This window comes from Toxotes jaculatrix, chromosome 12 (genome assembly GCF_017976425.1).
Source record: "Toxotes jaculatrix isolate fToxJac2 chromosome 12, fToxJac2.pri, whole genome shotgun sequence".
NCBI lineage: Eukaryota > Metazoa > Chordata > Actinopteri > Toxotidae > Toxotes > Toxotes jaculatrix.
In genome coordinates, this window is record NC_054405.1 from 19,291,816 (window position 1) to 19,313,680 (window position 21,865).

Genomic DNA, 21,865 nt, shown 5'->3' on the forward strand with positions numbered 1-21,865 from the left:
GGCGGGAGTATATGTTTCTTTACACGGGATACGTAAACATTTGCCCTGTCTTGGATGGCCAGGGAAAAATATAGAGTGAAACTAAGCTAAACGAATGATTTATATGGGGGAAATAAATAGTTTTCTGACGCCATTGTGCTGACCTTTATTTCATTAAAACCTATGACTGGGGCACTTCGATTTCACACCACCAATGGACGTGGCGGGTGATTTGCCACAATAAAGGGCTCGATAATGGAAAGTTTGGGTGACGTCCAGTCGCCTACTAAAAAAACAACCTTCACGAGCGATGTTTTCCTTTTCCCCGCCGGAAGCGACGCGTGCCGCGTTGCGTATTACGTAACACAAAACGAAGCTTGCAACGGCTTCGGTCACGTGTTTTAAAGTGACAGTGACGGTTTTACTTGTTTGCCTCGTTGTTGCCGGGGGCTCCGGTATTTAATTCTGACTGTCGAGATTTAACGTCCAAAAACATTTCACCAGACAAAACCACCACAGACACCACATCGTCGATAAATATGGCCAGTGCAGAGGTAAGGTTGACGTCGAGCTTTCTGAGCCATGACCACCGGCAACGGTGTGTTGTTGTTGTTTTTTTAAAGCCCAGCTGGACGCTAACAAAGCAAACTGTCAAACTGAGATCTGTTCTCCCCTGTTAACAGACAAATAAGAAAACAGTCATCACTGTATTTCTCATGGTAAATGTGTATTAGCTGACCTCAGTGTAGTGATGTACGCATATTTTTGCCCCTCTGTTTTTTGCCCCAGGGAAGTAGACTTTGGGGAGGTCGTTTCGTGGGAGACACCGATCCTATCATGGACAAGTTCAATGCATCCATCGCTTATGACCAGAGGATGTGGGATGCTGACATCCGAGGGAGTAAGGCTTATGTGAAAGCTCTGGAGAAGGCAAAGCTGGTCACCACGGATGAGATGAACCAGATTTTACATGGGATGGATCAGGTTAACTTTCTTTCACACACACAGCTGCACTCAGCTTCAGGGAAAGTAGACCAGTTAACTAAAAGTTCATCAGATCATAAGCACAGACACTTCTGCAGGTGTATGATTATGCAAGTGGATACACTCCTGCTGGATGGTGGATATGTGTGTCCTCCCCTGTCCTGTAGATGCTGGTTAATAGATGACAGCTGAAAATGTGCCATTGCGCAGGATTCCTCTGTACTCTGCTGAGTGTGTTGTAAACAATAGTATCATCATGTGACAGGTGTCAGCTGCCAAACAGCTTCAGTAATTCTTTCACCCACACAGCCAGGTCAGTTTTCAGGGTGCCCCCCTTAACCTGATGTTTTGCTTTGTGCAGAGAAAGTGTCATTAGGTAATCAACACAACTGAAATACACTTAATCGTGCAGATAATGTGACATAACGATCATGTATGGCTTAAGGCCAGCTGTTTATTTACAGATCTCTGATAGGCAGGTATCTGGAAACATTTTCATATAATCTATGTGTTAAGCTGGCTTATTCAGTTCTAGATATATGAATCACTCCCTGCATCTCAGAATTTTGAAGTGAAAAGATAGGGCAGCTCTTTTTAGTTATGAGGCTAGTATTAAGTGATTTTCTTTTTCTTTTCAGATTTCGGAAGAGTGGTCTAAAGGTGTTTTTGTTATCAAACCTGGAGATGAAGACATTCATACTGCCAATGAGCGCAGGCTAAAGGTGGGGTTCAGCTTGTTTTGCCTTCTTAACTCAAAATATGAGTGAAAGTATAATTCACATAATTATATATCATATACGGCGGAGTCATTATCTCATTACCCAAACCTGCCATACTAAGCTGACATCTACTAACATGTATTGTCTAAGTAGCCTAAGCCTGATCTCCATTGTTGTCCTATTGAAAACATATCAGTGAACCACATTTTTGCAATGCATGGTTGCACTAGTTCACATGTTCTTTTATAACACAAATATGGAAACTATTTTGAGCTAATACCATCTATACCAGGGGTGTCCAAACTGTTCCACAAAGGGCCGTGTGGCTGCAGGTTTTTGCTTCAACCAATGAAGAGCACACAGTTTGACCAATCAACTGTCTGAAGACTGAGATCAGTTGATTAAATGAGTCAAGTCTGGTGTGCTGCTGCTCGGCTGGAACAAAAACCAGCAGCCACACGGCCCTTTGTGGAACAGTTTGGACACCTCTGATCCTACTGTCCTGCTGGTGTTAATACCACAGTGCTTTACTCTAACCCTGAAGGCTTGGTGATGGCTGTGATGAGAGATTTCATAGTCCTGTGACTACCTGCTTTCTCAGGAGCTGATTGGTGCACCTGCTGGGAAGCTGCACACTGGTAGGAGCAGGAACGACCAGGTTAGTCTTAACAAGATTTAAAATGTAGTGACTGAATTGTTATTTGGAGTTTCCCGTATATTGCTTCAAAGTAAGGACTATCTGATTAAGTATTGTGAGACTGTGATGTGTGTGTGTCTTGGTTATCCAGGTGGTGACTGACATGAGGCTGTGGTTGCGAGATGCCATCTCAACCTTCACAGAAAATGCCCTACAGCTGATATCTACCATGGTGGAGCGGGCTGCAGTGTAAGCTAACTATACACTGGCACACAGAACCATACCTACTTGTAACTGTGGTTTCTTAAAGTTGCCCTGTGGTGTCTTCTGTCTCTTCTTTCTGAACCCCAGAGAAATTGATGTTCTGTTTCCTGGTTATACCCACATGCAAAGAGCACAACCAATAAGATGGAGCCACTGGATTCTAAGGTGACCTTTATAAAGCAAAACATACTGTACAGTACATGGCTCCCACCTTTTATATTAGATGATGTGTTGTTCACCTCAGACTCGTGTTTCTTTTTCCACTCCTCAGTCATGCTGTTGCTCTTAGCAGAGATGTGGATCGACTTCAGGAGATCAAGAAAAGAGTTAATGTCTTACCTCTCGGCAGGTACCCTCTGAACACACTCTCACTGTTTGACACACATTTACACATACAGCCACGATCAGTTAATAAGAATGCTTCTCCCTGTTTTCAGTGGTGCCATTGCTGGAACTCCGCTTGACATCGACAGGGAGCTACTGCAGAAAGGTTTGGCCACCTAGCTAAAGAATAACCAGACTGTTACCATATTGCCTAAAGTGTTTCACCTGTGTCATGTTTATTTATGAAATATGGATTTTTAAAGAGGCCATAACTGATAGTTTACAATAACAAGACATCATATGACAGTGAAAAGACTGTGTAGTGTAGTATAGATTTATCAACTGCATTTGCTGCTCTGCTGGATTATAAAGGCTTTACATGACTGCAAATGAAAGCTAATGTTGTGCTGTAACTGCTCAGTGTGTAAATAAGCCACAGTTTGCTAACAAGTTAACCATATCAAATGAAAAGATGATATGTTAATGCTATTTTCACGACTTGTTCCCACTGCCCCCAAGTTGCCAAAAAAATCAGTTGTTGCGGGTGTAAAAACCGAGACAACACCATTTCTCCTCCTCTGGATCTGCAGAGTTGGCGTTTGATAGCATCAGCATAAACAGTATGGATGCCACGGGCCAAAGAGACTTTGTTGGTATGTAAACCCCATCAGCCAGCTGTCACACATAGATGCATGAGAACAATGAAAACACATTAAAATTAAACCACCTCTTTCTGTGTTCTAAGTTTCATGTTTGCCTGTGTGTGTTTCTTTAGTGGAGTTCTTGTTCTGGTCTTCGTTGTGTTTGACCCACCTCAGTAAGATGGCTGAGGACCTGATGCTGTACAGCACAAAGGAGTTCTCCTTCATCACACTGTCTGATGCCTACAGGTCAGTTTGTTTTATTGTGTAGTCCTAAATTACAGTGAAATCACAATGTTGTTGTTGTTGGGTATTACAGCAATTCATTAATGCAGAAATTTCAATTATATGTAATGTGACCTTTATAGAGCCAAAACTTACATATGTGTCTTTTTTAAAACATAATAATAAGACCTATATGTTTGTTTACGACTTGACAAGTTTATGGACTTGACCATATTAATCAGAAGCAGCCTGGTGTGGTATTTACATATAATAGAATTTATTGCAATGTATGTTTTCCATAGAGATTTTCTTCCATTGATATTTCTGTTAACGTGACGCTAATTGTTCCTATGTTTCGTCTCACCCATACGTTTGTGTGTGTGTAGCACAGGCAGCAGTCTGATGCCCCAGAAGAAGAATGCTGACAGCCTGGAGCTGATCAGGAGCAAAGCAGGTCGAGTCTTTGGCAGAGTAAGACAAAAGATAGACTTCTGTTAAATTATCTGTTTACCTGTTTAGTGAAGAGACCTCCTTTTTTACAGTTATTATTGTGATGTCTCAAAGTTTATGTGAAAGCAATTTATCCAAAGCAATGATCCTGTAGCAAACTGATTCACTGGAGGAAGGGCGGGTCATAGCTGAGTGGTACTGCAGCAATAAAATATCACTCTGATCACTTGTCTGTGGCCAGAACTTTATGGATGAATCTTTTAGAAACAGACCAGTACACTCAGAGTTTCTGACCTTTGACACACTTTACTTTTTTACTTTATCATTTGTATGGGTCTTTGCATTTTTCTCATCAAACTCAAGTTTTGACTTTGTCTGAATTTCAGTGTGCTGGGTTCATGATGACACTGAAGGGCCTGCCCAGCACCTACAACAAAGACCTGCAGGTATGAAAGTGTGTACTCTCATTTCATGGAATGATCTTTTTTTTTTTTTTTTTCTGGAAATTTTCTTTCCAGCTTTTCATCACTCTGTCTTTTTGTTTACCGTTTTTCTCCAGGAGGACAAGGAGGCCATGTTTGACTGCTATGATACTGTTCATGCTGTGCTGCAGGTGACAACTGGAGTCATGTCAACACTCCAGGTAAAAGATTTAGGCCACAACGTGAGGGCAAATACTTAAACTGCAGCTGTGTGTTCTTTGAGCCATGGTTCAAATCATGCATTTTATACATCTGGGGGAAAGAAATGCTGAAAACACACTGTTCTAGACTTCACAGCCTTTCAATGACCTTGTTTCTGCTGACATTTCTCCTGTGTCCCAGATCAACCAGAGTGTGATGGAAGCCGCCCTCAGCCCTGACATGTTGGCAACTGATCTGGCCTACTACCTTGTGAAGAAGGGGGTGAGTAGTTCATACTGTAGCTATATTACCATCTAAATGTTTTGCAGATTGTTTAATTTTTTTAAATTAAGGAAGTAATTACAAAGAAAATCACTTCAAAATCAGTATAAATCAGTGGTCTGTGAATATTGTTAAGATGCCGTTTGTTCAAAAAATAATTTTTAAACAGCCTTCATTGCGTCTTTTCAGTGTCAATATGCCAACTGTTGCACCAAGTCAACAGAGTGAATGTGCAGTTACAGGAGAAATAAAACAGATGCATGAAAAGATCATTTACATGTGGCACAGCTACAGGACAGCAGGACAACAGCAAAATATTTTTTATGGTTTTACATATGTTTTGTATGTTGCAGTGCAAACCTGTGTTCTGTGTTACAGATGCCTTTCAGAGAGGCCCATGGTATCTCTGGTAAAGCTGTGTTTACGGCTGAATCCAGAAATATCGCCCTGAATCAACTCACTGTGGAAGACCTGAGTGCTGTTAGGTAACTGTCTGTCTTTGCTACACATACGCATCTTCAACCTAAAACCCTGCAAACAGTTTGATGTTTCTTTGAGCAGGATAGGTTATAGTTTCTCTCTCACCGTATTTCCACCTCCAGCCATTTTGTATCATACATTTTTCCTAATGTTCTTCCTCTTCTCTCCTCTGTTCTGTCATTTAGCCCTCTGTTTGGAAGTGACGTATCCTCGGTGTGGGACTACAGGAGCAGTGTGGAGCAGTACAGCGCCCCTGGAGGCACAGCCAAGAGTAGCGTCGTTGCACAGGTGGAACACCTGAGGAACTGGCTTAAGAAACAAGCACAGTGACCTCAACACAATCACACCTTAAAAAAATTTGAATCAGGTTTACTGTCAAAATTTAGACGAGTATCAAATGTCAGACTGAGGTCAAAATATCTTATTTATGATTTGCAAACCATGTTGCCTTCCAAACATTCTCCTCTCTTCTTTGTACTTGCATAAATAACATATCAGGTGGATGATATGTAACCTATATTTCATTATCATGCACAGATATTAAATGTTACAACGGACCTGACCGGTGTAAAATAGGTGACAAAAATAAATAAATGGTTCTCAAACAGTGTTTTTACAGCCTGATCCATTATGGCTTCATCGAATATCCATCAGGTGTTTTCGTGTCTAGACCCACACATGAGACACATGATGGTGCTGTTTAATGGCACTGACGGGCTGTTTTATTTTTGTTGTTGTTGTTGTTGTTGTTTTCTTGAACAGCACAGACAGAGGCAGAGGTGATTTATCAAAGTTAAGAAATGGTTTAACATTATGTGTCTGTCCAAAGTTACGCATATAACAGTGAAAAATACAGTGTTCTAGTTGTGTAATTAATTTAATGATAACTATACCTTCATTGTCAGTTTACCTAATTTGCTAAACTCACCACACAATGTACTAAAAAAGGCAAGACAAGGAAAAATTTCTTTCTATTGACAATTTTAGAGAAAAAAAGGCAAAAGTGCAATGTGTTTTTGAACATGCATAAACTTTTGGTGAGAAAGCTCAAGAAACGGAATGAAATCAGTGATCAGTTTCTGATTCTGCTGACATGAAATCAGTGATTGGTATTATCCCTGAAAAGCCCAGTGTTTATAGTAAATCTGGCTGCACTTTTCTCCCCAGTTTTAATTTCAGAAATGTTAATTATCTACAAAGCCATACATTAAGCACTTAAAGAAGGTCATATCATAAGCAGGAATACAGAACAAATAGAGTTGTTTCACAGGCAGAGCATCAAAGGTATTTATGTACATTTAGAACCTATTTGGTTGTCCAACAAATAAACAAGTGTACAGTACATTTAGGAAATGCTGTGCCACCTAATCTTACTTCTGTGTTCAATCATCTGAACACATTACAGGGAACAGTATACATGACAAGTACAGGAAAAAATTGCAGAATAGCCGTTAATGTGAAAGAAGAAAAAGAAAAAGAGTGTTTTCAAGCCCTCAGTCAGTGTATCAGACCCGTTGTCCCGAACACCACTGAGAAAACACCGAGCCACAAGTGGATCATGCTTGTCAGGGCTGTGCTGGCATTGGAGCAGTACACGACTCTGCCATCCAGAGGCTGTGTAGGTCTGAAGATGTCAGTCATGGGCTGTCCGGTCCAGAATTGACACTGCTTAACAATTGCATCCAGCTGGAGAGGAGAGGAATAAAAAGAAGTTGAATGTATTGAGGAGCAAAGAGGAAGTTTACACAGGAGGATCAAGACAAAAGGTCAAAAATTTAGAAGGACAGAAATTCAGGCTGTTAAAAACAGAATTAATTACAAGAGTCAAACATCTCTTTACATTTTTTATTGTGTCTGAGTTATATAACTGAATGCATAATTAGGTTTTCAGTATACTTTACATTGTCACTTTTCCAGTGTGAACACACAGCATTCTCAAAACTTGCTTAGAATTAGCATGTAGTATGGAGTTGGGAGGCGCTGTATAGTTAGTGATACTTTCTCACCTGTCGGCTGCTGATGGACAGGGTCCTGTGAAACACTGTCCAGGCAACGGCCTGTTCACATCCTGGAGTCGTCATGGAACCCACATAGCGGTAGTAACTGTGGAGATCCTTCGCAGATGGGATAATGTCACTGACTCGAAAGTTTGGGATCACGGTACTGCTACCTTAATACAGAAAGAAGATAAGAGAAGTGTGAAGGAATAAAGTTAGAATTTGGTAAAACTGTACAAAAGACTGAAAATGGCCCTTATACAATAAAAAAGTTCACTGCCACATTTTAATGCTTCACACATTTACGTGACCAAGCTCATACCATTGTTTTGTACTCGACCCAAAGCAGCTATCACTGTGTCCAAATGAGGATGATCATCTGTTGTTTCCTGCAAGGACACCATCAACATTATGACACAAACCTAAGCAGTCATTTTTTTTTAATGCAGAGTTATGGAGACAAATATATCCTAATATATTACCTCAAACAGGAAGGCAAGCAGAGCTATACCCGCCATATCATGTTCTGCCTCTGCCAGAGAGCCGTATGGCTCTTTAATGTGGACTATGTGTAGCTGAATAGAGAGAGGAGAAGGGGGTCAGAGTATGCTGGAGTACAATCTATATGATAGGGAACTGTAGTTAAAAACATTAACTTGCATCAAAATATTAACTGCCATCTGATTTCAGTGTAGTATTGAAGGAATTATAAATGAGTAGTTGCACAACTGTCAGTCAATTAAGAACTGTACTGGGCACTTTTTCCTATTTGATCAATAATCCTCTTTAGTAAAACACTTTCTCCAAAGCAGCTAATTAGATGTTGTCTCCTCAGTGATGTACCTCCATGGGGAATCTCTCTCCGTCGATGGTGTGCTCTGATCCTGGTCTCCCATTTCCTCCCCAGTGGAAGTGAAACTGGGCGGCTCTGTAGTGACCAGGCAGAGCTCCTCCAGTCAGTCGGACCGACTGAGGCAGAACGAAGTGAGCTGCAGGGAAGAGGGACTGTCTCTTAACAGAGATATCAAAGTTAAAGTGCGTTTCCTCTGCAGCAACTTTCCCCAGGGAAAATGAGCCTTTTGAGGACCTCAGTTCCTCTACTTGTGTTTCCAACAGAGGAACCAGGGTCTAAATTAAGTTCCTGATCCCTACTCAGAGAGGGGTAGTTCTTACTGACACTTCAGGAACTTTTGGGGTGGAGCTTGCAGCGCTTAGTGTCTCTAATTGGTCAGGTGCTATGGTGTTTTCTGCAGCATTGTTATTGTTACACCCAGCATTTTTAAAAGCCAGCTTAAACAGCTTGTAGTTTGTGGCTGACAATAATCAGAGTGGAGCTGCAGAGAGATTTTTATGACCAATGGACAGAAGGTGTCCAGGATTTGTTGTTCATTTTTGTACCAATGGCAATGCGAAAGACACGCTTTCAATATGTCAGCAGACTAATTTGCTTAATCTTCTCGGGGCTTTGGGCCCCACCGTGGAAACACAAATCACAATGCAGTGGTAGATTCTTTACCCCTGGGAAAGTTCCTGGACATTAGTTCCTGGGAAATTAAAGTTCCTGGAACCTTTGGTGGAAAAGCACCTTTAGAGTATATTAACAAACCAGAGGTGTTCAGCATCTTGCCAAATATTATTCTGGAGGAGAAGAGAACAGTTTGGTCAGTTAGGCTGGATAAAACAGGCTCTTTATTACCTGAGTGTCCTTTGTTTTCCACTGTAATGTTGATTGTGTCTGTGTAACCAATGAAGTCGAAGGGTGGCAGGGCGGTGTTGATGTGCACTTTACTGGTGACAATGTTGATAGGTGACTGGCGTAATCCTCCACAGCTGGGAAACTGAGCTGCCCAGTGGCTGGGGTCTAAACAACACAAACAGCAGCATCAACAACCAACATCATCATCAAACTTCACTTCACTGACTGTACCATGTCAAAGGTACCTCTCAGATGTGATATGAAGGAATTTTCCCCTTGCAACTGAGAGAACTCTGGATGTGTGTGTGTGTGTGTGTGTGTGTGTGTGTGTGTGTGTGTGTGTGTGTGTGTGTGTGTGTGTGTGTGTGTGTGTGTGTGTGTGGAGTCCTCCAACCTAAACTACAGTATAGGTTGCTTGTACCTGCCCTTGGATACGATCCACAGGAGCGTACCAGTAGCATAATGTGGTTGCATTTGGGGAGTGGTCACAGTTTGGTTAGGTTTCTGCACAAAAATGACGTGGTTAGGTTTAGGAGTAGATGGTTGTTTGGGTTAAAATACGTACTTGTAGAGGACCTTCATTGTCATGGTTACACGACCTCTTTATGCCACATCACCACACCCTCTGTTGCTCTGCTCATAATTACTACAGCCACCAGAGGTATCTAACAACAAAACATAATTGCTGGTCCCTAATTAGTCGCTTACACAGAGGACCCATGGGGTGGTCTCAGTCTCTTTTGAAGGTTTTGTATGAGGTCTTACCTCTGCATGTGTCATCACAGGAGTACTGGCTCTGGTAACACCACTGCCCTGGAGAGAAAGTACAGCATTCAGTTCAGACACAGACATACATTGTGTGTTTGTGCTTGTTCTCCCATGTGTCAAACAGGCGAGCTTTCTGCAGTTAATAAATGAGCATTAATTGCCCTCACATTCATGCTCTATTAGTCACAGTGGGATTTTTTTTTCCTCAGTCAGCAGTTTTACTAGCTGATCTGCTAATGTGTTTGTTCTCTGCAGCTGAACTTTGAGAAGTCAGAGCTGGCACAACACTTTCTCTCTCTCTCTCTCTCTCTTTCACACACAAATACACATAATCCAAGATAATTATTAATTCTCACATTACTAATCCTGTCCTTCAGTTGCCTTTTTGCGTTCAGTTAAATATAAATTATCTGATTATCTGCAGTTATATAAACAAATCATCACAAAATCATCACCAATGAAAAATTAATGGTGTTTTACGGTCACAGGACACATTCAGTCACCTCCTGACCTACTGTTAGACTCACTGAGCTTAATGCACTCAAACTAGGGGTTACACAAGCACTGAAAATAATAATGGACAACACATTTTCCACACAGGACCCCTTTGAACTTGTAGCGTTAAAGAAACCACTGAATTAATTGAGCAGAATACAATAGGCTCAATTTGCAAAGACTAAGATTATCTACCGTGATTTTTAGTGAGTTTGTTAAATGATATAAAAGTTCAAATTTGCAGTTTTCTCTCCACTGTTTTGATGTATTGTTAGAAACATATTGATTCATATGATAAAAACAGGGAGTGCTGACTCGTAAGCCAAACTGACATTACTGACTTACATGGCAGATTAAAATAGATGGAAATGTTTTACTTAGTTTACAATGTACTTCAGGCAGGTCAAGTAAAAGCCATTGTCCTTTAGTGATTCACATCATTACATGTTTACCTATCACAGTAAGTTGTGGATAAAGAGATACAGGCTGATTTTTAATCTTACAGACAAGTCAGCTGTCTGCTGTGCAGAAGTGGTTGTGATTACACTGATTACATCCAGTGTAAAGTGGGTGTCTGGCTCAGAAAAGCTTTATCCAGCTCCTTAACTGCCTCTGTGCCACAGCACTAACCATGTCCATCCAACAGGTGCTGATGAAGTCATTTAGTCTGGTCCTGTGCTTGTGTATTGTATTGCTGATGTGAATGAAACTCCAGTGTCTGACTCCGGGGTGGGAATGAAAGGCGCTATAAAGAACCATTTAGCTAATATAGGAACAGAGATTAACCCCGCTGCCTCCCACAATGCCGTTCTTTGAAAGGGGCCAACAGTTCTCACCAATTGAGAACAATGCACAGGTGGAGGCTGGCTTTTCTCCACCTGGCTCATCCACCTGTGCCAAACCGAGCAGTGCAGAAAAGGCAAATCTAAGACATACCACTGTAAATCCACCAGCTTTACTTTGTTTTCTTTTAATTCCTTTCCTTTATTTCTTTTCCCCTTTCCTTATGCTTGCATGCTATTTTCTAATGAACCAGCATCTTTGAGAAATTCATCCTTTAAATCAGTGGTTCCTAACGTTTTTAGCCTTTAAAGCAACACTGTGCATTTTGAAAATGGAAATAACACATTCTTCATTCTACAACAAACTGAACCCACAAGCAGTAAAAGCACAGTGGATGAGTTCAACCCGCTCGGCAGTTTCCTGCTACCGCCTTACTCGCTGTGGTATGCCCACTAGCTCATGATGGCAAATGTTAGCTAATAATAGCAAACTTTACATTGATATTGCTGTCTAACTGTTAGGTTACTGATTTCATGACTCTTTGCTGCTTGTGAGGCATCCAGTTATCCCATTATTGTGAATGTAACCAAAATCCCACTGAATTACTTTAAAACAGTGATGTCCACTTGAAACTAGAGCTGCACCGACAATTAGATGATTGACAGAAAACTCATTGGCAATTATTTTGACAAATTGACAATTAAACATAATTTTTTCAAGTACAAATGCCAAACATTTGTTTTCTGAAAACAGTTTCAGCTTCTCAAATGTGAGAATTTACTGCTTTTCCTTGTCTTACATTATAGTAAATTAAATGTTTTTTGTGTTTTCGACAGTTGATGACATCCTGTTAAGCAGAAATGTTTTTCCACAGGCATTTCTCATTGCTTTCTGATATTTTATAGACCAAACAGATCAGTTTACTGAGAAATAAATCAGCAGATGAAGTGTTTGTTGCAGCCCTACTTGAAGCCTCTCATCACTTGTTGCATATATTTTTTCCTTATTTTTTTAATAATCCCAAAAAAGTCAAATTAGCCAATAACTAACATCAAAAATATGTAAATCTTTATGCTGCAGAAATATATATTTTCAGCTTTTCTCTCCTGTTAATTATCTTGTTAAGGTTCACTGTGTTTAATCATGTTCTCTAGCTGCAAAGGGGTTTTTAAATGTTAAGTCTCATTCACAAAGCATTAGAGCTGTTACCCGTCCCAATGAAATGCTGCCACAATCTCTTCATATTTTAAGTACCTCAAATCTCTGCAACACAATACTAATGATAAGCTGAAATAAGAATGATGTCTCAAGTTAAAAACTCTCAAAGTAGCAGAGTGTGTGTGTAAAGGTGTAAAGTAAGTCTGTGTATATGTGTGTGTGTGTGTGTCCTACCTGTGGACTGAGAGAGAAGAGAAAACAGAGTCAGGAGGTAGAGAGAAAAACCCATGATCAGGACCAGCACAGAGACCAGAGAAGATCCTAATAGACTAAAGTTCAGCTGCCTTCACATCCTGACTCTGTGCAGCATATGAGGGTGGGAGGGAAACTGTTACGAGAGTATGACAAAAGGTGTGTGTGTGTGTGCTTGTGTGCGTGCGTGCGTGCGTGCGTGTATGAATACTAGTGTAAGAAAGAGAGAAAGAAAAAAAGTGACCCTGTGCAAATATCCCCACTTGTCAGGAGTGTGAAAGAAGAAAGACAACACCTAGTGGCACATCAGATACTGTGGTGTTATTTCCAGTTAGTTTCCTGTGTATTAGACCAACATGGAAGAAGCAGCTAAAAGCTCTATCACAACCCCATAAATGGAAAAGTGACAAACTTAAACAGGAGCTCCACTGGTTTTACATATATGTACATTAGTGTCTTGTATATTGACTGCCAGATGTACTGTGAGGATTACTACATTCATACACGTACACGTACACATACACGTTCATATTTATAATAGTACGAGCTATGGCACAGCAAAGTAGGAAACAAACTCTAACATAATAAACAGTATATAATATACTGTATACGTAAGCCATGAAAATTGAATAATTACATCATAAGCTGAAACATATAGAAATATATTTATTTCAATATTAATCCAATATACATGGATCTATATTCAACTATTAATTTACTGGTGTGATTAAAAAAGAACATGTAGCAACTACTGTTCAAAAATTAAACAAGTTACTTAAATCTGTTACAGGCATTTGGAAATAAAAACGTCCTTCATATGATCCTGTTTGATTCACAGAGACAGACTAGACATTTCGTCTTCTTTTCTGCCATTAGTGGACAGACACAAGCTAGATAAACAAAACAGAACAAAACAAAACAAAACAAAACACTGGGCAGAAATGATCAAGCACCTTAAGGCTGAATGTCAGGTTAATGGCTAATCCATCATTAAAGTGGAACGGACTAAAAGTGAACTGCAGGTAAATTCCTACACAGTAAAAACGGCTTCATTATGATCAAAAAAATTAAAGGTTAGTTAAATTTTACTAACTTCATTTTCTGTGCCCTTCAGTGAGCACTGATTGTGCTGTTGGTAAATGCTATACTGTAAGTCGTACAGGAGCTTTAGGCATTGTGTTTCTTCATTTAAAATAATTAATGGCAAAATCTTTGCATTGTATTGTACATTATAAAGGATGTTGACATTTTTTTAATTATACAAACCTGATCTAAAAGGTTAAAATGGAACATAGTAATGCTGAACACAAATATAAGAGCCTTATATGGGAATAAATTATTACCTTCACGAAAAGTTGCTCTCTACAGTGAACTACATGAAACTTGTGATTCTGTTGTTAAAATGTAAAATGCATTAAGGCAACACCTGGAATATTCCAGCAGTGCTTGCAGATGCTGATTTGATTTATACAGAAACATCTTGGTGAAATGTTATCTCTTCTTCTCTCTGGTCCAGAGGGTCAGTGTTGTCTGAAAAGCAGCAGGACGTCTTCAAAGGAGAAACTTCTGGAAGAGAAAAAAACATATCCTCCAGTTAAGACCCACCCTATTCGCTATTCTTCAATCTCTCTCTTGCTCTGCATCGACTCTGCTTGCAAAAGTATGTCAAAGGTAAGCTGTCACGTTTTTGCCCTCTGGTGGCACCGTAAAGCAGTGTACTGTCCTGTCCAGTTTGTATCCTGTGCCGTGCACGAGTACAGAAGCGATGAGGAATGCACTTCTGTCAGCTGCAGGGGGCAGTAGCGGAAGATGTGTTGAGATCTTTGGCTTATTTACAAGTAGCAATAGCACAGTGTAAAAATGCCCCATTAAAAGTAAAAGTCCTGCATTAAAAATGAGATGATTGCAGAATGAGATGGACGGGCGGGTGATTACAAATGTTCAAAGCCTCCCAGGTTTTTAAAACACAGGAAAAAAGAATTAATACATTAACACACAAGGAAAAACTGTTGCTTGAAGATGGTCGAGCTTTTACTGTGTGTCAGCATCAATGGTGTTTTTTTTTTCTTTCAGCTTTGCTTCCTCTTGATCCACAAATCAGACGAACTGTATCTACAAAACATGTTTTTATCTATTCCTCCACAACTCACCTGTAGCACAGCGGCAGCCACCACAGCCAGGACGGCTAAGAGCGCCATCCGCCCCATCCAGCCCAGGTCTACGGTCTTCAGAATGAAGAAGCGCGCCCAGCCAAGTTTCTTGGGTGTGTGAGGCGGATATCGCATGCTGTTCACCCCCTCCATGGTCAGCTTTTTGACAAGACAACTACGCAGGTGGCTCAGCTGGTCGAAGCTGAACTTGCCATGGTAGCAACCCATACCGCTGTTTCCTGTACATGACAAGCACAAGATGGTTTGACTATTTGGATTAATACACCGCCACATACTTCTAGCACAGGGGTGTCCAAACTGTTCCACAAAGGGCCGTGTGGCTGCAGGTTTTTGTTCCAACCAAGCACCAGCACACCAGACTTAACTCATTTAATCAATTGATCTCAGTCTTCAGACAGTTGACTGGTCAAACTGTGTGCAGTTTGGACACCCCTGTTCTAGCAGGTCTTATAATGTTAGGGAGGGATTATAGGGAGGGATTATTTATATGAGCCTAGAAACTGTGTTTTAGGAAAACCCTGCATAGTTAACCTTTAAATGTATTTTATCAGAATTAGAATATGTGACCTTGACATTTGACCTTTGTCTATCTAATCAGTTCATCCTTCAGTCCAGGTGAACGTTTGTGTCAAATTCGAACACATTCTCTCAAAGCGTTACGAGATAGAGAGAAACGTTTAACCTTTGGAAAGTTACAGGAGTCACAGAAATGGTTGGACACAGACTCCCCCTTATCGAACATTAGAAACACATGGGGGCAGGGGGTTTCCAAAGCTATGCAGCCATCCAACAAGGATTTTGTACAAGTATAAGCCGCCTTAATACCCTTCTGCGGGGCCTATGTGACTCTTTCGCTTGGCCAAACAATATGTGCATGTTTACTCATTTACACCCCTGCCACTCCTGTGCGAATAACGAAAAGTGAGAAAGGGTGAGCTCTTATGGCAAACTCTTCTTTCTAGTACCATTTCACTGCTATGTGAACTCACCCACTCCTCCAAAAGGCAGAGAACTGACAGAATAGTGTACAAGACAGTCGTTGGCCAGCAGTCCTCCGCTGGAGGTCTCATCTACCATCCTCTTTATCACCTTTAGAGAGAAGAAGAAAAAGATCCATGTTATGCCCATGACTCTAGTCTGCACCTGTTCACTACTTTGCTGTGCGTCTGCATATGTGCCCATGTCTATTGTTAGACACCTTGTCATCTGGTGTGAAGACGTAGAGGGCCAGAGGCTTCTCTCCCTTATTGATAAACTTGATCGCTTCATCCAGGCCGCTGACTGTCAAGATGGGAAGCAGAGGTCCAAATATCTCCTCCTGCATCACCTTGGCGTCCGATTTCACGTCACGCAGCACTGTGGGGGCTAAACACAACACAGAAAAGTCACACACTCGGACAGGTAAGTCCTGTATGATTGTTTAGTATGAAGGGTTGGTGGCTGTCAAAGGTATTACCTATGTAGCAGTTTGACTCATCATTGTCTCCTCCTATGGCGATCGTGCTGTCGTCCAACATGGCCATTATCCTCTTGAAGTGGCGCTGGTTGATGATGCGTCCATAGTCAGGGCAGGTCTTTGGGTTGTCTGTGTAGAAATCCTGCCAGAGCAGAGAATTTAATATTACATAGACATTACTGAGAAATCTTCACTTAGGTTTTAAAACTCAGCTAGTGACAATATGAAGATCTGTAGACGTTCTGATGTTACAGGTTACTGCTCTTAGTCATTTTGGGGATTTTTGTAATGGATGTTTTGGACAGAATCCCTTGTCTTTGAAGTTTACAATGAAACAAATAGATCATTACTTCCCTTAATGCTAGAGGTGTGTTTTCAGGTCTTCGGTACCTTAATGGACTTCTTGATCTCTTCGACGACCCGGTCCTGGATGCTGGGCTCGCACAGGATGTAGTCTGGAGCGATGCAGGTCTGACCACAGTTGGTGTACTTTCCCCAGGTGACACGTCTATAGAGGAGTGGAGGAGTTAAGAGGAGGGTGTCAGGAGGGAACAGCTACAGTACAAGAGAGACTGGATGGGAAAAAAATTATTTAAATGAAAATAATGAAACATATCTACGCATTGTTCTGACCTGCAGGCTACGCTTATGTCACAGTTCTTGTCGATGTAGCAGGGGCTTTTTCCACCCAGTTCCAGGGTGACAGGCGTCAGGTGTTTGGCGGCAGCCTCCATGATCAGTTTGCCCACCATGCTGTTGCCGGTGTAGAAGATGTGATCGAACCGCTGGCGCAGCAGCTCCTGGGTCTCTGGCACTCCTCCGGTTACTACAGGGTAAAGCTCCTGACACACACACACGCATTCAGTCATCACAAAGCTTCAGAGTTTCTGTTCAGAGAGAAAATAATCCCGTTGTCATGTTAATTTTTCTTGAAATGAATTCTGTCATGATCATCTATATGACAAGAAGTCTAAAACCTCTGTTCAGGATCAGTTATGTATTTTCTGCTTAAACAAACAACAATATCATCACATTTCATGAACAGTAACAGTGTCTTGTTTCACTTTAATGAATCCCTGGATACAAGCTGTGCTGATGTTTTTGCGATGCATCCTTACTTTGTCAATGTAAATTGGCAGCAGCTCCTCCATGACCCTTGAAGTGTGAACACAGACCTCAGAGGGCTTAACCACAGCTGCATTACCTGCACAGGTAAGTGGCAAAAGAATTACTTAACAAGTATTATATTTAAAGCCTTCATTTTCTTCTGTGAACTGGCTACTTGGGTGGTGTGGATAATAATGATGGAGACAGAGGACTCCAACATTTGAAGTACAGCAACCAGTTTTTTTTGCAAATGCTGCGTACGTTGCATAAGTTTTAAAACAGTCTGAAATCATGTGCAAAATTAAATGTTCCTCTGGTGACAAATTACACCTGTCCTGTAGATTAGTTTTTCAGTGAGTCAATTGTTGCTTCTATTTTCTTTTTTTTTGTGATGATGTTTGTCTTATGTCCTGTTTTAGGCTAGCTGGCAGCGGGTGGCGCATGATTACATAACACACACATTCTGAACCTCTAAATATCTTTATAATCTTCAGATGTGGTAATTTATTATGTCTGGTGTTGACCTACACTTTTATGTTTGTGACCTTTATCCTGCAATGAAGGGAAAAGACTTGTTACCTAGAAGCAGATACAAGAATTTCATGTAAGTTCTGATAGTGCAGTGGGGCAAAGGATAAAGTCCATGCTGTGCAAACACTTTCTGGACAGGCTGCAGTCTGACATGACTTATTTAATTTAGGTTCCCCAGTCATCAGTGTTTATGAGTCAAAACAGATTTTATCCAAATGAAATACAAATGAACCATCTACCTGCAGCAGCTCACGTAGAACTAACATGTATAACTATCACTGGGGAGGAGCGACAAACAAAAGATTCAAGAAAATAAAAGAATCAGACAAAAGACTGATAAAATACTGCAGTGTCATGCTAAACAGTCGCAAGCAAACAGTCCACACTGAGGTTTGCATCACAAAGTGATCGGAGCTGAGCCAAAGCACTTGAATAAGAGCACAGGGTGGCCATTTAATGGTAGCCTTTGAGATACACATGAATTATTCATGAGCTCACTCATTATCTTGGAGCGGAGTGATTCGCTCTGAGATTAACCTTGCCCTTTGAGCCATCGCCGATAGGAGCAATGCATGGACTTGAGACGCGTGTGTTCACACATTCGAAAACACGGCAACATGCACTCATGTGGCCTTTGACCGACTGTAATCAGAAGCACGCTAAATGAAGAAGGTTGGGCAATGCCAGGATGAAAAAGGAACTGGAGTGGTTATGATCACAAGGTGAGGAAACTGAACAGGACTGAAAAATTAAAGAGGAATAAGAAAGTACTAAATATTCCCACTGTCCTCCACAAATAAGACAGAGGTGTAGAGGTGTCTGCATATTTGTTATTTAATATGACAGACAGTTGAATGGGCTTGGAGGTACCTAGGAATTTGGAACTGCTTCCTGCAAATGAAATCTCCTTTTCTCCCTCTCTTTCATCTCCCCTCACTCTTTCATATATAATGCTGCTCATGCCATGTTCAGGTTGCAGGCACTGGTTGTGGACATTATTTAGACTGGCACTAAAACCTGCAGTGTTCCTGACTCCTCAGCCAACAAAACGCCATTTGTCATCATTGGGTTAAATGTTGAAAGATAAAGCTAATAAGATTCGATAAGGGATTTTATTTGAATTTGATAAAATGCAATTAAGCCCTACCCTTAGTGCCGCCTCAGTCTGAGTGGTCACACTTACTCTGCAGCTTGACCTCTTGTGCTGTTTTGGGTAATTATGAAAACGTTAGGAGACACATATCTTGCATCAGTGTTTCAAAACTGAACTGAGACTGAGATTGTGCATGACGGGCGCACAGAAAGATCACAAGTGGAGACGACGATGAAATCAGATAGACATGTGAACGCTGACCTTGTTACATCACACACATGCTGCCCTTTCACACACCCTACAGTACCAGCGGCGATGGCTCCAATAAGTGGCTGGATGGTGACAGCCCAGGGGTAGTTCCACGCCCCGATGATCAGCACCACTCCCAGTGGCTCCGGCTTGATGTAGACGGTGTCCGAGAGGGTCAGCAGGTTCTTCTCCACGGGACGAGGGGCCGCCCACTCCTTCAGCTTTCTGATGGCCAGGCTGATCTCCCCCTCCAGACCTAGAGTCTCATACAGCTGGGTCCCCACCTCACTCTGAGGGTGAAGGCAACAACACTATTAATTTTTTTGGTCTCTTTTTCACTATATGTTTTTATTTTAAAGTCTATTTGTAAACCCAAGACAATATTTGTAACCAGGCCAGGATGTCTTTCCAAATTTCTGGGCTGGACTCCACATCACATTCAAAGTTTCTGTTAATCCCTTCCTTCGTGGAGGTCTTAATATGTTTTATGACCAGGGACAACAGTGAAAATAAAATCCAGTATGTGGCATTAAAAAGGCTGAGGAGCAAAACTATTTTGGACCAGTATAAGAAATCAAAATGTCTGAAACAACAGACTCCAACCATCTGATTTGAATTATTCCCTGTTTTTGCTTTTCTGAAAACAAACCCTGACTCGCAGGCTTGCTGGAGACCAGGTGTCGATTATTTTAGACTCACTACTCACCTTATTGAGATCTTTCTTGATGGCATCTGAAATCTCTTTCTGTCTCTCAGTGAATAACCGCTGTAGGTTCTTCAGCTGGCGGATGCGGTGCTCTAAAGATTTGGACCTGCCTGTTTCAAAGGCTCTCCTGGCACAAGCCACCGCCTGCTGCTCCCTGGACATCCTGGGAACAAAATTAAAAAGGCAAGATCTTTTTAGTCTCCTATTCTAACTGACTCTATCCATGAGAGCAACACTAGACCTGCTTATGTATAATACTGGCAATAAAATCTGAATTAAATAGAGTTTGGTGTGGTTCTGCAGGAAAAATGGTGATTAATGACCAAAAAGAAGCTTCATATGAAGGAAATACAGTGTAGTTTTGGTTCACTCCTACAGAATTACTTTAATTTTAGTATAAAAACTGTAAAGTTTACTATAAATTAGCTTTATATAAAACTACTATGTGCTTTGGAACTCAAAAACAAAAACACCTGATTAAATAGTAAACCTTAAAATACATTTAAAGGAAGCAGAGAGTTTGCCAACATTTCCTGACATGCGTTCAAAGGCAAGACTACAACTGTGGAGTTTGTCATCCATGCACATCTGGACAATTGCTGCAACTTGCCAATTGGCCAAGAGCTGAAAGCAGAATGTTGATTGATCAACATTCTGCTTTTTAATACAAAACTAAAACTTTTTCAAGGACTATACATGAGTATAATCTGAGGTACCTGTACTTAATTCAAATATTTCTAATTTATGCATCCACACCCACACACAATACATTTCAAAGGTAAATATCGTACTTTTTACTGCACTACATTTATTACACAGCCATAGTACTAAAAATGACAAATAACCGTTACAGATTAAACTACGCTTCTTTCTAGACTAGTTGATTAATTCTTGCAGCTCTAATTACAGATAATAATCCAATTATATAATAATGTAGCATTGACAAATGCGCACTATCACTTATTATACGCAAACATTATTTTGCATAATACTTTTTCAAGTACAATGCAGTAAAATGCAGGACTTTTACTGGTTTGGAAGTATTTTTACATTGTGGTACCAATAATTTTAGTGGAGTAGAAGATCTGAATACTTCTTCTCCTTCTGAAAGGGCATATTACAGTTTAATAAGCAGTAAAAGCATTGGAAGCAGTGAAGGTATAAGTAGTTCATCTACTCCTCTTTATGGATCTCCAGTGCGTTTAAATGACCCTCCTGCTTCTGTCTGTGCGGCTCTTTGTTTAGAGAAACACAGAAAGTGCTGTAAAAGGAAACCACCATGAGAATTAGAGGGTCAGAGTTAAACCTGCTGTCATGTGAAACTACACAGAGGCACTTTAAACACACACATGCATCAAACCGTAAGGAGGTTATCCGCTGGATATCCTGCCTCTACATGTGCACGATAGTGGATCTCTATTACTTTGTAACTAAGCCTTAATTAATCTACAGCTATCACACAGTATCCGCTTAATCTGTTACCAGTACTAATGGACTGATATTCTAATCGTAGTAGTTCTTCACAAATATCGCTCATCCCGTCTGTTTGACGACATTTCCCCCAGTTTCCGCTGGTCGCTGTCTGTTCGACCTTCGGACAAAGGTCTGAAACGACAGAGACTAAAAACGCTGCACAGGTGTTTTTTGGTTATATTCCTACCTGAAAAAGTTCAGTTAGCGGTTAATTTCTGGAGATCCGACTGAGTCTTGACAGTGAGATGGACCGCAGCAAAGGAGCTCAGCGATATCAACGGTACAGAGAAACGGATCTCCTTCCCCGTTAGGTCACACCCCC

General features: G+C 40.9%; 3 protein-coding genes across 3 annotated transcripts; 1 reads left to right on the forward strand and 2 right to left on the reverse strand.

Moving 5' to 3' along the window:
* The first annotated feature begins 378 nt into the window (after nt 1-378).
* Nucleotides 379-14,786, forward strand: asl (argininosuccinate lyase). Its single transcript, XM_041051256.1, has 17 exons — nt 379-533; nt 769-963; nt 1,602-1,685; nt 2,284-2,340; nt 2,471-2,568; nt 2,671-2,748; nt 2,855-2,932; nt 3,021-3,073; nt 3,498-3,560; nt 3,683-3,797; nt 4,160-4,244; nt 4,610-4,669; nt 4,783-4,866; nt 5,048-5,128; nt 5,507-5,613; nt 5,794-6,217; nt 14,777-14,786. The coding sequence occupies exons 1-16, from the start codon at nt 519-521 to the stop codon at nt 5,936-5,938; spliced, it is 1,398 nt and encodes a 465-aa protein (XP_040907190.1). The 5' UTR covers nt 379-518; the 3' UTR covers nt 5,939-6,217; nt 14,777-14,786.
* ca4c (carbonic anhydrase IV c) lies at nt 7,106-12,850 on the reverse strand. The gene is made up of 8 exons (XM_041051257.1): nt 12,740-12,850; nt 10,067-10,114; nt 9,302-9,466; nt 8,449-8,594; nt 8,088-8,180; nt 7,928-7,994; nt 7,615-7,778; nt 7,106-7,294 (listed from the first exon to the last, which is right to left on the reverse strand). The coding sequence occupies exons 1-8, from the start codon at nt 12,792-12,794 to the stop codon at nt 7,106-7,108; spliced, it is 927 nt and encodes a 308-aa protein (XP_040907191.1). The 5' UTR covers nt 12,795-12,850.
* Nucleotides 13,404-21,865, reverse strand: aldh3a2b (aldehyde dehydrogenase 3 family, member A2b). Its single transcript, XM_041051255.1, has 11 exons — nt 21,731-21,865; nt 20,071-20,233; nt 19,423-19,654; nt 17,503-17,588; nt 17,018-17,226; nt 16,775-16,892; nt 16,385-16,526; nt 16,127-16,293; nt 15,918-16,017; nt 14,908-15,146; nt 13,404-14,323 (listed from the first exon to the last, which is right to left on the reverse strand). The coding sequence occupies exons 2-11, from the start codon at nt 20,230-20,232 to the stop codon at nt 14,309-14,311; spliced, it is 1,470 nt and encodes a 489-aa protein (XP_040907189.1). The 5' UTR covers nt 20,233; nt 21,731-21,865; the 3' UTR covers nt 13,404-14,308.

Excerpts from the sequence above, each read along its gene's own strand:
- ca4c (XM_041051257.1), bottom strand. The coding sequence starts at position 12,794 with ATGGGTTTTTCTCTCTACCTCCTGACTCTGTTTTCTCTTCTCTCTCAG. Across the intron at positions 10,115-12,739 it reads TCTTCTCTCTCAGTCCACAG|GGCAGTGGTGTTACCAGAGC; the intron begins GTAGGACACACA and ends CTTTCTCTCCAG. Across the intron at positions 7,779-7,927 it reads GGGTCGAGTACAAAACAATG|GTAGCAGTACCGTGATCCCA; the intron begins GTATGAGCTTGG and ends TTCTGTATTAAG.
- aldh3a2b (XM_041051255.1), bottom strand. The coding sequence starts at position 20,232 with ATGTCCAGGGAGCAGCAGGCGGTGGCTTGTGCCAGGAGAGCCTTTGAA. Across the intron at positions 17,589-19,422 it reads TATTGGAGCCATCGCCGCTG|GTAATGCAGCTGTGGTTAAG; the intron begins GTACTGTAGGGT and ends TTACCTGTGCAG. Across the intron at positions 16,018-16,126 it reads TCTTCACACCAGATGACAAG|GTGATAAAGAGGATGGTAGA; the intron begins GTGTCTAACAAT and ends TTCTCTCTAAAG.
- asl (XM_041051256.1), top strand. Across the intron at positions 4,867-5,047 it reads GAGTCATGTCAACACTCCAG|ATCAACCAGAGTGTGATGGA; the intron begins GTAAAAGATTTA and ends CCTGTGTCCCAG. Across the intron at positions 5,614-5,793 it reads GAAGACCTGAGTGCTGTTAG|CCCTCTGTTTGGAAGTGACG; the intron begins GTAACTGTCTGT and ends TCTGTCATTTAG.